General features: G+C 39.5%; 1 protein-coding gene across 1 annotated transcript in view; it reads left to right on the top strand.

Annotated features, from left to right (window-relative positions):
- Positions 1-15,840, top strand: part of col4a1 (collagen, type IV, alpha 1) — a 48,100-nt gene that overhangs the window by 16,681 nt on the left and 15,579 nt on the right. Inside the window, exons 2-25 of the mRNA XM_072396900.1 lie at positions 4,591-4,644; positions 6,325-6,414; positions 6,702-6,746; positions 6,881-6,925; positions 7,097-7,159; positions 7,295-7,348; positions 7,555-7,581; positions 7,693-7,767; positions 7,852-7,914; positions 8,128-8,163; positions 8,250-8,288; positions 9,913-10,005; positions 10,162-10,197; positions 10,305-10,364; positions 10,507-10,542; positions 10,677-10,721; positions 10,830-10,862; positions 12,483-12,543; positions 12,697-12,732; positions 13,348-13,494; positions 13,599-13,682; positions 13,834-13,917; positions 15,120-15,190; positions 15,318-15,509. Of these exons, the coding sequence (XP_072253001.1) occupies positions 4,591-4,644; positions 6,325-6,414; positions 6,702-6,746; positions 6,881-6,925; positions 7,097-7,159; positions 7,295-7,348; positions 7,555-7,581; positions 7,693-7,767; positions 7,852-7,914; positions 8,128-8,163; positions 8,250-8,288; positions 9,913-10,005; positions 10,162-10,197; positions 10,305-10,364; positions 10,507-10,542; positions 10,677-10,721; positions 10,830-10,862; positions 12,483-12,543; positions 12,697-12,732; positions 13,348-13,494; positions 13,599-13,682; positions 13,834-13,917; positions 15,120-15,190; positions 15,318-15,509 (1,569 nt within the window). The remainder of the gene's footprint in view (positions 1-4,590; positions 4,645-6,324; positions 6,415-6,701; positions 6,747-6,880; positions 6,926-7,096; positions 7,160-7,294; positions 7,349-7,554; positions 7,582-7,692; positions 7,768-7,851; positions 7,915-8,127; positions 8,164-8,249; positions 8,289-9,912; positions 10,006-10,161; positions 10,198-10,304; positions 10,365-10,506; positions 10,543-10,676; positions 10,722-10,829; positions 10,863-12,482; positions 12,544-12,696; positions 12,733-13,347; positions 13,495-13,598; positions 13,683-13,833; positions 13,918-15,119; positions 15,191-15,317; positions 15,510-15,840) is intronic.

Below are 15,840 nucleotides of genomic sequence, written 5' to 3' on the forward strand. Positions count from 1 at the left end.
ACATAATGAAGCTACTATGAAATACTCTTGTATAGTTTCTACAGATACACGAAATACATATGTCATCAGACATGTGACTGTAGTTTGGTTACGCCCACTTTTAGCTCCTGAGTGGCAAAAAAACTATGGGGGTAAATGGCCACTGTGTGAGCAGCTGGAAAACACAAAAATGATGTCAAAAATGTCGAAAGGCTGTTATATATTCAACTGTAACAAGAAATAAAAAGAAGTCAGGGAATTCTTTTGACTAAATTCTAAAAAGTAAAAGCAAGAGAGCCAAATGGAGTTCTGTCATTCCCAGAGACAAATTTAAAATGTGGATTTGCATTGAATACTTTGTATCTGATATGTACACTTATATTGCACGCATATTTTTAACAAACCTGACGAATCACAGCAGACCTCTTAAAGGGACTGGACCTTAAAATGGGTATTTCAGACAGACGGTGGCAAGAAGTGTTGCGGCAATGGGTTTTATTTTGGAAATAATTTGTCGTTTGAACATAGAAGAATGTGAGCCAAATCAAGTAGACCACCCCAAAAAAATAAAATGATGAACCTTTAATTTGACATTATCTAGCTCTGACACAATAAGCTAATCAGATAGTAAGCTAAGAGGTTTTTAATGGTGCTTCAGATCATATCACACAATCCTCTTCAGCACCTGTGAATATCTGTTAGCCCAACTGCTGCAGGAGATTGTTTGATGAACTTCAAAACTGGGCATTTAAGCTGCTGTTTCCAGTGTCAGGCCTTCAAAACTTTTATGCCAGCCTCAACAAGGAGTTCTTAAACTGTTTGGAACAATTGAAAATTTGAACTTTTACGCTTTCATGATGGTTTGGAGAACTCCATCTGTTAAGAAAGGCTGGGTAATATACATAAAAGCTTTTCACAAATGGATATTTTATTGAACTTCATAAGCCTCCCAGTTCAACAGTTCTGATTTTATTGTTATGGACATTTTATTAGCAACCAGTTGTGTAACAACTCTATGCACCCATCCATTTTACATTAAGAGTGTTTGTGTTAAGGTCAGGATTGCTTTACCACCATCTCCTGCTGGCTGAGTCATCTTATCTGAAGAGCAAATGTTATTTATCATTTCCTCTCTCCAAGGCCCTTCCCAGAACTGGACTTCCATATCTAATGATGTCAGAGGTATTGAGAAAGTGTTGTTGAAACATCAGGTCTTTTGGGGAAAAGGCCTCGTCTATTGTCACCCGAACACATCTGACACACAACATCAAGTACCAAGAAAGATCAATCTATGTCAGTGCCACTAATCTCCTCTCCCCTCTGCTCGTGTTTTCTAAAAGCTAACTTTCAGGCCCATGTTTCCCTGCCAGCTCCAGCCTCAGTAAACAATCACAAACATTCTGTCCCGTATACACAATTATGATAAGATGCTGTTTCTTGCAGTGCCCAGTAAAAGTAAGCAATCTGCCAGCCCACGTCACAGTGATTTTCACAGTTTGGAGACATCAGAACCTGCCATCAAGACTCGAGAATTATATAAACCACTTGTCCTGGGACACGTGAGGCTGTCTGCTGTAGAAGTGTACTGGATCTGATACAGTTCTTCTTCCCAAGCTCGGTGACTCACCAGCGACTGGATACTAACACTCGTCACTACAGGGCCTCAGTCAGTCTGTTTGGTCTGTGAAAGATCACACTGTTTGGGCAGCGAAACGTCATCCCTATTCATCTTTTCTCACAGTCTCTAGTTCCAGTTGCATCACACACACACACTCAAGATGGAGCATTTGCAATGTCCCTTGAGTTAAAGTTTGCTGGCCTTTTTAAGTAAATGTACTTCAATTAGAAATTTTGATCATACAGAATAGCATATGCATAATTTTTGGCATTTTTTATAGATTCAACTAAAGAAATGAGAACAAATTATATGTATTTGGCTGCAGAAACAAAGTGCCTAAAGATACAGTCTCTAATTGTTTTTTGCTATCTAATTTGTCATGTGGAGACACAGCACTGGCTCATTCCTTTAGTTTGTTGTCTTTTTTATGCTTGAATGATTCAGAGATCAGTTGTAAGTGGGTTAACAAAGAAAAGAAGACACATTCCTTTAAAACGGTTTAAAGTTCTTTAAAAAAAGGACTGGATTAAAAATTAGTGAAAAAGCAGCCAATGTCCAAAAAAACCTTGAGAATGTCCGAAGAACTATTGCTCAAGAATACCACCAAAGAATACAAGAAAATCTGGCTTCTTTGAAGCTAATTATAAAGAAAAGGTTGAGTCAAGAATTCAGACAGTCTAAGAGATTAATTAAGACAGTAGAAAAAAGTAGTCTGTTAGTGTTTTTTACCATACATACAGAATGTGATTTAACCAGCTACATATCAGGAAATTGGACCAGTGCAGCCTTCCTCTTAATCAAATGTAATCCTGAACAAAATCTGATGAATAACCTCAGATACATTGTGATGTGGAAGCTGAAGTTGCACCAAAATGAGACTGAAGTGAATAGAAACTACATCAAAAGTGCAGCATCTACAGCATACTATCTTTGTTTGTCCTCGGCTTTGTGTCTGTCCTAGTACGAGTTTTATCTGTATGATGCGAAGAAATGATATTTATGTAGAGAAGGATCCCGCCTTGTCGTATAGCGAAATATCAGAGCCCTTATTATCCCATGTACCTGTGATTTTACATGATAAGGCCCTCTTAAGATCCTCTTTAAGTACAAGGCCCAGTTACCAAATCAGACAGATCTAATCTGTGGTTGCAGGACTCATTACCAAAACACACTTTTTGTGCAGATGTCATGTGTGCCATCACTCTCATCTGGTGTTTGGGTTTATGACGACGCATAACGGATATAGAGGCAAAACAAATGGAGAATCAAAGAGAAGCCACATTTATCTTCCTGCAGATTATTTTGCTGTGTTTGGGGATCCAGCATGAGGATGGGGCTTTTCATCGCATCCTCATTGTACGTGTTGGTGTGAGGCTTCTGGTCCCCTGGTCACGCCCTCCAGCATGCAGGAATGTCTGCTGAGTTAAGTTGTGTCTGAAAGACAAAAAACTGCGCACAAAGAGCAATTATGAGACAGCAACAGGCGGATGAGGGAATACTCACACTGTAACAGCTGTGATTTACCTCGGCATCCACCATATAAAAGCTGGTTCCACCATTGCATTAGCGACCCTTAACTCTCTTGGGGAATTGCCAATAAAAATCATGTTATTACAGCACCAGGAGCCCTTATTGCTGGGGGCAAACGGGTTTGCCATAATAAAACACATATGTGCTCCTTTCCCAGAGTCAATATTCGTTTCCTCTGTTTGTATTATGACACTAATCAGATCTGAAGCAGGTGTTCCTTTGGTGTTCCTGTAGCATGACTGAAAAATTAAAAAGAGATTTAGGCAACCGGAAACAGCAAACTGGCATGGACTGAGTAAGAGGTGTTGCTGAGAGCTAGAACAGGAAAAGGCATAGTGTAGCAGGCTACACATATGTGATACAATGTTAAATAAGTAGAACAAGTGCACTGGGACTGGCTGCTCTGAGTTCTGGGAATGCTGTGGTTACGGTGGTTGCCCATGATTTATAAGGCCACATGTTGATCCAGTTAACAGGTATGTCGGAATGTAAAAAGACAAGATAAGTGGTTGAGTGTGAATTTAAAGTATAGTGAAATGTAGAATCAAGAAAGTCAGGTTTAGCGAGTCAGAAGGGGATTATGATGATTGGTAAAGAACCTACTTATTTGTTTTGTGTGCCTGTGAGAATGAGAGGCGGACAAAAATATGTGTGGTTAGTGGAGCTGCGTACTTTCTTCCCAGAGAGCCAGTCCAAAGCTGTGACGGGACTTTGGCTGGAAGCCTTACACGTGAGTCTAGCAACAGCTGTAAGAGGGAGAGAAAAGGAAGAGAGGAGCAATGGAAGGCAGAGCCAAGACAGTGGAGACCAGTTCCCAGGCTCTGGCCTCTGGAGCCCTTAAGAGGAAAGGAAGTAGGGTGGGGGTCGGGAATGGGTGGACCCAGGGCAGCTGCACTGATGTCTTGCTCCCTGCAAGCAGATCTACAAATAGGTGATCCCTTCATGTGACCTTAAAGAAACCTGATTACTGCTCTTCATTGTTACCAATATCTTGAGTAACTGTTGCAGTGGATCAAAAGCCTAAAGTGTAAATGAATGGAGCTAATAACGAGAAACCATCAACCAAATCTGCAGTCGTTTCTAGCTGGACACGGCAGGTTTCCATTAGTTCTTCTCATGTACTTGGTTGTATATTCTCACATACTTTTATACTAGTTTTTATTATGTCTGGTAGCTTTTTATAAACTTACTCTTTATAATTACTGTGTAAATGTTTCAGTTATTGTTCTTTATATTCATTTTTAATTGCGTTTAATAGTGCAGCTACACTGCAATTTTACTGCATGTGCTATAGTGACAATTCTAGTGAATTCCAATGCTAGTTTGAAAAAATAAGCAAAATACAAGTGTTTTTCAGATTGCTTTTACCACCTCCTAGTGGCCAAAACATATTTAACATATAGGTGTGTGTTTTTTCTTCCTGGCAACGGACCATTAATTTTTATGTCTCTCTTCATCTTCAGGGTTGTGGAGCATCATGTGGAAAATGTGACTGCAGCGGTGTGAAAGGAGCAAAGGTGAGATTTTTGTTTATACTTGTTCCATTTTTCTGTCAGTCAGCCCTGGTATATTCTTTCACATATTTTATTTCAGGCATTCAGACGTTGTGATTTAGCAGCACGCAGACACAAGAAACAGTGCTTTCAATGTTCTGACAAATGGGGTCAGCGTAGTGGGACAAACAAGGCCCGAGTGGAAAAGAAATGCCTGGGCCTCGGTCACGGAGCAGAGACCAGGACCCGAACAAAGATCAGTTTGAATTAGAGCATGTCGGCACTCACAGCTGGGCAGAAGGCCTTATTCCCATCAGATGGAGGGAAGCTGTGAGTTGCGGATGTACAAGTGGCCATAAACTGGCTGTGAACTTCTGAGCTGTCAGTACTACAGTTGGTGTTAGACTGGATGACTGGGCAGAGTTGCTGAGTTGGAAAGAGGTTGTTTAAAATGACACCTTTCTACCCACAGACACTGCTTTCATAATAAAAAATGTTTCTGTTTAATTCCATTTAATGACGATCGTCTATCTTTTTTCATATTTCTTTACTCCAGTCAAACCATACAACCTGAAGATCATGCACACTATTTCCTCAGTTTTATCAGGCAACCGCGATATCAGTCTATTGAGTGCAAAAGTCTGGCCTTTTAAGACTCACTCTTAACAGCAACAGTAGTCAAACATTTAGCTCACCTGACAGTTCAACAGTTGTACTAACTTGTATTCAGTGGAGTCTGGCCAATCGCTTCATTCAAAGTTCCTGTGTGTTTTGAAAGTTGCTGAAAGGCCTCAAATTGCCTTAAAAGGTCTCATGTGAGCCTTTTTCCCAATTAAATCATCACTCACTCATGTTGCACAACTGGAGTTGCCATGGTAACCCAGTTCCTTGGTTCGACATGCAATGTTTCTCCTGATTGATGTGAGCCAGGTGTTATGGAAATCAATTCTAAAATAATAGTTTCAGTATGGAAGTTTCCGACTTTAACATGTTTCCTCCCGTGCTGTAACATGAATATCTCTCATGGACCAGTGCTGCCATCTAGTGGCAGATGGTAGAATTTCTCGGGTTAGTTTTAGGATACAGCGAAAAAAAAAATGTGCTGTGACATATATCTGCTTTTATTGAACGTAATTTATAAAATGAATCGGAAAAAAAAGGTGATATGAACCTTCATAAGGTGTTCAAAATTAATTACACGTAGAATGTATGCGTTCGCGATTAGTTGTTTTGACATTAGGTTAGTTTATACAGGATTAAGAACATGATTGAAACAAGCCTTTGACATACATTTACATTCAATAATATTTATACAGTGTAACTAAATGAGCATATAATCTGTTCATTGTTATAATGTAGTGTAATAACAGTAACGAATCATATCGTGTGACACATCTAATAAACCACATTGAAAAATTGGCAAATTGAACACACTATATTTGAGCTAACTGTGTGAAATGCACCTGCTTGAATGCATCTAGTGACTTTCTAAAGTGCTTAAATGTGCTTTAAACAAAACAGATCTGCGTTTCTTGTGTGACTACTGGAATTATCATGATGTGCTTAAATGTTAAAATCTTATCCAACATCTTGCAGTATTTGGCTAAAATCATTTTATCTCAGTAAAAGTTTTTGTTGTCTTTCTTTTTTTCTAAATCTTTTCCCTGTTCACCTATCACCGTGACGACTGTCTGTCCTTCACAGGGGGAACGAGGACTTCCTGGTCTTCAAGGTTATGTTGGATTCCCAGGGATGCAGGGACCTGAGGGGCCTCATGGGCCAATGGGTCCCAAGGTTAGTGCACATCATCCGTCAGGGTCTTTAGGCGTGAAACTGACTGAAAAATATCAATCTTTAGGGTATTTTCTGAAAGAATCAAATCAGAGTGAAAATTTAATTTTCCACAGCCTACATTAAAACCGGCAAATACCCCTGCAGTCTAAATGAATAGATACAATAATTTAACCACACATTTAACAGCATTTTCCATTAAATAACGCAATTTAGTCAATTTTCAAAAAAAATGTAAGCTTTTTCTTTTTTTCAGTATTATAGCAGTCATGATGTCGTTTGTCTGATAGGGAGATTTCGGCGAGTCTGGAGCTCCAGGACTGAAAGGAGTGCGGGTAAGTAACTAAACACCAACATTAAAAAGCAGTTGTCAAAGCTGTACTATGACAAGGACTTGTAGTCCTCAAACGAGTGCTGCAGAACTCGTTGCTGTGTTCACAGTAAACATTACGTGTCTGTGATTTCTCAGGGTCCTCCTGGTCTGCCAGGTATCCCAGGAAACCCAGGACTCCCGGTAAGTTCCTCTGATCTGCCGTCATCTCTCACATCCTGCAATGATAGGTTGATGTCTAAACGACATGATTTACTTCATCCATATAGTAATGTGGATGATGTCTTAGTAATTTTACTGTCTCAGTAATTTAGAACTGTCAAAAACGGTCTGCTCTTACACTCCCACACACAGGGCATCAATGGAATCGATGGTCCACCAGGTTCATCTGGTATTCCAGGATGCAATGGGACTAAAGTGAGACACTTTTAGTTCTCTTGCAATCTGAAACAGATTTTTATTCATTCTTTTTATCTCGTACATATGTTTTTTGTGTTACAAGATAAACACTGTTTGTTCTTTCCGGCTGTGTTGTGTGTGTGTGTGTTTTAGGGAGAAAGAGGAAGGGATGGCTCTTCTGGTTTTCCTGGTCTTCAAGGGCCTCCCGTAAGGAACCCCAGCTTGCATCACAATCAGCAAACCACTCCACTGACCAGCACGTAGTTCAGTGACCTGTGGAAAAAAATGATTAAAACATCAAAGAAACAATGCTGCCTTGTTTTTAAACACATTTCAAACACATATTTGCTGGATTTGTCCATGAAGAGCTCTTGTAGAGATTTATTTCTTCACTCTTTGTTTTTTTTTTACAGGGTTTCCCAGGATCACCTGGAATGAAGGTACGCTATAATTCATTAAGCTTTGACATCTTACTGTATTTGAGTTTGTAAGCTAGCGCTACCCAATCTTCCACGATGATGTCACATTTACTTTTGCTCTGTCTCACACAGGGCGACCCTGGTGGTCTGATTGGGATTGTTCCCTTGAAAGGAGAGAGAGGGTTCCCTGGCGTGACTGGACTACCTGTACGTAGTGTGTGTTTGTGTTCATTTGTCTCTGTGTTGGAAGATTCGATTTATGTTCCTCTCATACTTGTCTCTCTCCCTCAGGGAGTGCCTGGCTTTCAGGGCCCTGCCGGACCTCCAGGACCCCGAGGATATCAAGGACCCAAAGTGAGTTACTCTCACGGTGATGAGTGGTCCTGCAACTAATAATCTTTGCAGGAAGAAAACTCAAGTTGAAAAGCGCCAGCAAGGAGCGTTAGAGGCACATTAGTGTTCTGATATATACCGACAATTCAAAAACCCAAAATGAGAGAATGAATTCTCTGTAAACTTTTACTGTTATCATTGCTTTGTTTAACTAACTGAATGACTGATTGACAGGGTGATCCCGGCCTGCCTGGCCCCCCTGGAGAAAAAGTAAGATGTACTTTAAAGATTTCACTTTTACAACACACTGTCATTCTTTGGTTTGATTACATCACTCTATTTTATTCTCTCTGCAGGGTGACAAGTTGGCCTTTGTGAGTGAGAAAGGAGATAAGGTGAGCTTTGAGTTTTTCATTTTTTATTTTAAAGGGCAACATTTAAATGATGAAGACAGAGGGATTTCAGCATTAGTTAACAGTATCATGATATCGTGCTGACCTTATTAAGCTGACCGATATGAATGAAAACTATTGTGCAAAACACTGTTTGTCATAGAAAATCACTACGACTTTTCTCAGACACGTGTTGGACCATTTCTGAAATAATTAGCAGTTTTTCGGAGAAGAAAACCCAAATCCGGTTCAAAATGAGTTCACGGAATGTTTTAGTGCCGTTCGAGTTAGAGGGAGAGGAGAGAAGTTTCAATGTAAATTTTCTCGTTAACCTGCCACACAACAACAGTTTTTACTCTAGCCTAAAACTTGTTTTAATCAAAACAGAAAATTTGCCATCTCTTTCAAATTGTAACGCTCCGGGTCAAGAAGACTTTTTAACTCACACTCCTATGAATGACTGGAATACCGCTGGAAGCACCCTGTTGACTTTAATACAAAATGTGAGCAGGATGCTTAGTGAAATCCCAAAGTGACTGCTTCTAACTCTGTATGCTGAAGTCATGTGTTTCTGTTGTACGTGAGGAACGCAAATCTCACACCGATGTGTGTGGAATAGCCTTGCGGTGCCTACAGTGGCACAACCGTGTCAGTAGGAGTTTGGTGTTTTTTCTTAAATAGCAGACGTTCAAGGCAAAGTCTGAGTGATTTTTTTTCCATCTGAGTCAGGTGGAATGTTGCATGTTTTGTCACCATGGCAACATCAACTGCCCCTTTAAAACCAGAGCTAATAGACGTTTGATCATCAGCAGCTTCTCTCGTCTCTGTTCTACTGAAAGAATTTGATTGATTCAGCTTACACTTATTGGAAATTAGCAAAAAATGAGGCAGGGGTAAGTCCAGCAATGCCCCTGCAATTTCTCCAGGCATTGCATTGTTCAGCATCTCTCTTACTAATCAGTAAAACTTAAAAACTGCAGAAGATTTGTAATCTTTGGAAGGTTTTTTGGTGTCACTTCATGTTGCAGCATAACATTATTCGCAAGTGTAGTGAAAAAGCACCGAGTGAAGTGAGCTATTTCGAGAATAGTTTAATTCAATTCAGTTTTATTTGTAAAGCGCCAAATTCTAACAAATGTCATCTCAAGGCACTTCAAAGGTGATTTCCTATTCAGGCCAATTAGAATCCAAGTCATTAAAATCCAGTCATAAATTCCAAATTAGTCCAATTCATACGTAAAAAGCCAATTCCAAAAATAGCCTAACTAAGGAAACCAGCAGATTGCACCGATCTTCGATCCAATCTCTCGTCCTGAGCATGCCCGAGGCGACTGTGGAAAGAAAAAACTCCCCTTTAACACCATAACACCAGACCAGTGCTTAGGAAGCTAATCTGCTTGGGAAGAGAAACACCAGTTGATGACAACATATGTCATATGTACATAGAGAAAGAAACCACTTTGCGTTTTAGATTTACTTTGTTTTCAGCTTTTTTAAAATTCTATATCTAATCTGTTTTCAGACTAATCCTTTTTACCAAAGCGCCGCATTTAAGTAGCCTTTAAACAAAGTTTATATTGGTACGTATGTAGTTGTGGCTGTTGTGATTGATATGGTCTCCCTGCAGGGCGACCAAGGTCTCAGAGGTCCACCGGGTCCCCCTGGACCTTCTGAAGAAGCGGGAGGAGGAGAGACCACAGTGGTCCTGCCAGGACCACCGGTACTCACACCGTCATATTACTACTTTTTTCTTTTCTTTTAATAAATCATAATTACTAAATGTCTGCCCATTTGAAAAGGATGACCTCGATTCTGAATTGATTGTTTGATTGAATGATTGTTTTTCTGAATATGCTTTTGTTTTTAATTCCTGAAGGGAGCCGATGGAACTAAAGGGGACAAAGGAGACAAAGTTGGTGTTTTCCCTTCAGATGTTATCGTGTAAAACTTGTTGTAGACTGAGGCAGCTTGCTATTACTGACTTAGTTTTGAGAAAATAATTTTTATTTTATTTTGCAGGGCGTTTGCATTCCTTACCTGAATGGAGTCAAAGGTGATCCTGGTCCTCCTGGACCAAGAGTAAGTAACCAAGAAAAGGAAAAAAAAGTGTCCTTGGGACTGTATATTAATAGTAATGCATACTTTGGCTGCACTGTTACTTACTCTTTATAACTCTTTATTCATATTATGTAATTAATTGTTATTTGTGCTTGTAATTTAGGGTAAACCTGGAAAAGATGGTGGAGATGGGCAAAAGGTAATAACATTCCACTGTTCCACTCTATGCATCTACTCTACAATCCAGCTACATAATGAAAGAAAACAGCTGTTTTTATAGAATATCTATTATATAGAATATGTGAAACTATTGTGCAATTTGTTATCCTTCAGGGAGAGAAAGGCTATGCTGGACCTCCTGGATTCCTTGGATTGCAGGTAAACAATGCACAAACTAATGGGTTATCCTATTCTGGGCTTGGAAAAGAAATTTCGTGTTTGTTATACATGATCAGACAGACTGAATGTTTTTTTTTTCTTTTTTAGGGTGAAAAGGGAGAAAGTGGACCACCTGGTTATGTAAGTGATCTCGAGCCTTGGTCTTTCCCAATTTTACTTTTGCTTCGTCTGTTTCCTCCATTGACTTCTCAGTCAATCAGCTTTTAACAGTGTGACACCTCAAATTTACCTTCAGACATCATCAAACACGCAATGTCTTAAAATGGACAAACAGTTGAGTCAGGAGTCAGGCCTGCTGTGTTTTTGTTCAAAGATATTTTGGTCATTTTACGTCTTTAGTAACAAACTGTATGTCAAATGTTAAAGGGTTTGGGTTGGAATTGAACCCAGGTTGCCACACGGAGCCTTTGACATATTCGGCAGATTCATCCCGGAGACCAGCTCATTTTGGAGTAATTTTCTGTATAGACACCAAGTTGTGGGGATTTCCTTTATACTGTGGCTTTCTTTTTTAATGCAGGCATCCTTCATAACAACAGGATCAGCACACACTGTAGAACCAACCTTATCTTGATAAATATTTAAAAAGTTTCTAGAACATTTTTTTTTTTTTGCAGTAATTTTACTCTTCGTAGAACAATAAAATGAACAAACGGCAGATGGTTTTTCAACTGGTTTAGCTTCGGTGAAAATGAAGAATTTAGAATATTTCTGTTTGTTAAGCCATAAGGACCCATGGTGACATAGGTGTAACAAATGACTGAAACTGAAATAAATTGACCAAAAGTGGGCAGATGTTTGGCACTCGGTGGTGCTACTGGAACATTTGTTTTGGAAATGTGATTTATGGGTCTGGGTTCAAATCTGTTACCAAACTACTGTGACACTGTCCACGAGCCCCTTTGGTTGTATACCTTTTAAGTTCACACAAAATACATCCCAAAGACGTAATGTGCAATGGTGGAGTTATAGAAGGTTGGACATCAGGATCATGAAAACCAGTAATCCAGTCCAGCATATGCAATCATTGCTCTTTATCGAATATAGTTAATTGACATTATGATTCAGTTTCTGGTCGTATGTTCCCTTCTCTCTCTTGTTTTCCCTCTCCATCTCTTTCTCTCCCCTTCACATCTGTTTTGAATAACCTTTTTACCTGAACAAAGCAAAAGGTAACATGGTAATCACATTAGTTAGCATGGAATAGCGCAGTTATGACACGTCAAGTTATCTCGCATGTTATTACTCTGCATCCTTTTGTTGATGTTGTTTGTGTCATTTTCCTGTGCTCTTTTACCCTAACCCCTAACCATGTGGTGAGTCAATTTAACGGCACAATAGGATATGCAAGAGCCTTAAATGACACAGTATTTGAATTGCTATGACATCATGTTGCACAAGATGGCACCCCGTCCCAGCATGCAGTGCGGTGTGACATACTGTACTTTCATTTTTTTTTATATATTGTATGTAATTCCTGTGAAAACATGGAGACTTTATCAAAATAAGATGTATATGATGTATTTTGAGGGCTCTACTGCTGATTGTTTTGGACTAGATGATTGTCTAACTTTGACACTCTTGGGCCAAATCATATTAACACATATTAAAAGGCTTCAGTATTTTATTAATAAGAAGCAATAAGCAATAATCGGCATGAAATGAAAGATGTCAGATGATCCCGGTTTAGTGTAGTATATTTGAAATGTTAATTTCGTATTTGCAATTATGTGGTTTTAGGGTACTGGTGCCCCTGGCCCCCCTGGGCCCCGTGGTCTCCCAGGGTTACAAGGAGAAAAAGGTAAAAGGATGCTGTGATGTGCTGACAAATGCTTGCATGTATTAGTGTCAGAGACACTCCTGTCCCTCAGTCATATAAAAACTTACCACTGATCAGTTCCTATAATATTTCTGTTTTTAATATTTTTCATTATGCTTTCATCTCAATCTGCAGGTTTTACTGGACCTCAGGGAGAAGCTGGTCCACCAGGTAAAAATCTATAACTTTTTTGGCTTATAGGAACACTACATGAGCCCACAGTCATTCAGATGGTTTTCTCACCTGAAACAATAGAAAGAAGAAAAGATAATGCCAATCCTGCTTCTGTAGTTGTGTTATGAAGTCAGAATGATATGTCTTAGCCACATGGAGACAGCCAAGATGGATATTGGGCTGAGAAAGGAGCTGTGCAAATAACCAAGCACCTGCAGGTTGTTATTGTGATTTCCAACTCTCAAACTCTCTGCATGTTAGGTTTATTGATGATCTAAATTGACCCTAGATGTGAGCGTGTATGTTCTTTCATGTCTCTGCGTGGCCCTGCAATGGAATGGTGACCTGCACCTTGGCTTTTGTTTGATGGCAGCTGGAATAGGCTCCAGCAAAACATCTGTGACCTTGAATAGCAGGATAGAAGGAAAATGGATGGATGATGAATAGCTATAAAAGTCATAGAACCCAGTGCCTGTTTGAGTCACGTATTGGTGTATCTTTTGCTTGGGTCTTCCAAAAATTCCACCTTGAAATAAGAAGTATTTTTAAAATTGAATAGTGTGTCTTGCTTGTGCACTAGCACAGTAAATAACACACCTTTTCATACTTCAGGTCGCCACTTGGAAGGGCCTCGTGGAGAGAAGGGTTTCAAGGGAGATGTGGGAGAAAAGGGCTACAGAGGCATAGACGGAGAGTCTCTTCCTGGACCTCCGGGACAACCTGGACCCACTGGGCTCCCTGGACCACCCGGACCACCGAGTATGCCTTAAAAAAGATTACAACAGGCGGCACTTATGTACAACTCAGTGTGTATCTTCAAAGGTTTTAATAATCAAATTTGTTTATGTTTGTTGCTCACCCAGTTGGCCTTGATGAGTGTAGGATTCAGAGGGGAGCTCCTGGCCCACCTGGACCTTCTGGGTTACAAGGGGAAGAGGGACAAAAAGGTCAGAATGACTACCATTACTGATGATCTATTAAAGTTAAATAAAAAAATGTATCCATCTCCAAGATGCATATTTAATGTTGCAGTTCATCACATTAAATACATCCATGTGGAAAATACTTTATTCATTGATGTTTCTTTGCCTCATTTAGGTGACAAAGGAGATACCTGTGTTCGTTGTGAAGTAGATGGTACACATGGATTACCGGGCCCCCAGGGCCCTAAAGGAGATCGAGGTGAGTGAAGAATGGTCACGCGCAAATAAAAAGGAATTGTACAGCTATCTGATTTACACCATTTTTTTTACCGTGAAATCACTATGGCTGAGCTTTTCCATTAACTATTGATCAGTGCTGCAACAATAATGTTGTTGGGTGTCCTCACATGAGCTGATCACTTAAAATCTTTCCACAACACTTTTGTTGGATTAAAGGCCAGGCCTTTGCCTTAGCAAATGTTTTGCTTTCAACTTTTGTGAATAAACATTTTGTTTCTGGCCCAAACATAAATGTTATGGCTGATCAGCAGCTTTTTCTGGCTGCAACAGGTGGATTGGTTGGCTTATGTCCACTTGAGATAGAGTTCGATAGACCAATCACCTGTTTATTCATTCTTTTAAGTGCCTGCCCTTTCAAGTTATTACTGAGGATGTCTATGGAACAAACCATCATGCATCAGTTAGCAATGACAAACTTTCACAGACACAAGAAGGATCAGATATTGCTAGATCCCTGTTACTTGAATAAAATACGCTCGCTCACACCTAATTAGCATCCCATTGATGAAAAAACATCTGGCTCTAATTTCAACCTCCAATTACATGCTATTCCTGGAGGTTCACATGCAGTATTTTTGTCAGAGTCATGTCATGGATTTTTTTTCCCTAAATGAATATGAACACGTGTCAACTTTTCTGTTGTTTAAATGGGTTTGATTTGATTTTCTTCTGAGAGTTTCTGACCTCAAGTATTTATAGTCCACAAAAAACCTTTTGGCGTTTATTGTATTGCCTTGCATGTGATTAGGATTGGGAAGGGGTGGAAAATTCTTAAACTGAATTTTTCAAATGAATTGAAATCTTTATTTCGGGAATTTTGGAGATATTCTCAATTGAATCACTTAAAAAAATGACTTTCCAGAAATCATCTGTGCATGTGATGGAGAGGAATGCACTATGCTTGTAGGGGATGTGGCCTCAATAGCCCTGCAGTAAGTATCGTGCTATGTGCCTGTGACTGAGGAATAGCATTAATGATACTCAGTGGATTTGCATCAAATCTGAATATATTTTTTGTAGTAACTATATTTAAGTTCCCAACCCATTAATTTCCATGGAAAGTTCCCAACTTTAAATTATGCAACCCAAATGTTGGTACACGATTAAATGTGCATTGATAGATTGAGTTTATGATATGCAATGTCCATTTTCATCTGACAGGACCTCCTGGTCCAGCTGGCAACAAAGGAGATAAGGGTAATTCTGGCTATCCTGGACAACCTGGTCGACCTGTGAGTATGATCGTATTTGACATAATATCAGCATGATTTGAAGTGATTGACAGCTGCATTAAGAGAACATTTTAAGAACACATCATTAATATTTTTGATTTGACCTTTTTGTGCTGACTGTGTGTAGGGTTCTGAAGGAAATCCTGGACTGATGGGGGCCCCTGGTGCTGTTGGTGAGCCAGGAGATATTTTCATAGCACCTGGTTACAAAGGGGACAAAGGTTCTCCTGGTCGTCCTGGTTTAACAGGGCAGCGTGGACAGGATGGACTGCCAGGGAAAGATGGCATCCCGGGTGAACCTGGCCTGAAAGGAGAACCTGTAAGTGCATGAGTGGTTAACATAACACTCGGGGTATAAAGACGTCATAACTGCTTTGAATGACTTTCCTGTAAATAACATGAACAGACAATTTCATTTTGCTTTCAGTTTTTAAAAATGATCAATGAGTTATTTTATTCATAACAATGATGTTTTTCATGTAGTGGCCTCTTAATGGCATCCAATTCCCTTCACATTTAATAGTTGCTCTTATTTGTTAGGATTAATGTGTACAATGGGCACAGTAGGGTTACAAAGTTTAATTTAAATAAAAACATTTTGAGTGTCATTACTTTGAGATAATAACTCCATGCAACCCAACAACTGAATT

This window comes from Leuresthes tenuis, unplaced genomic scaffold (assembly GCF_036924035.1).
Source record: "Leuresthes tenuis unplaced genomic scaffold, fLeuTen1.0.hap1 SCAF_12, whole genome shotgun sequence".
In the NCBI taxonomy this organism is placed as follows: Eukaryota; Metazoa; Chordata; class Actinopteri; order Atheriniformes; family Atherinopsidae; genus Leuresthes; species Leuresthes tenuis.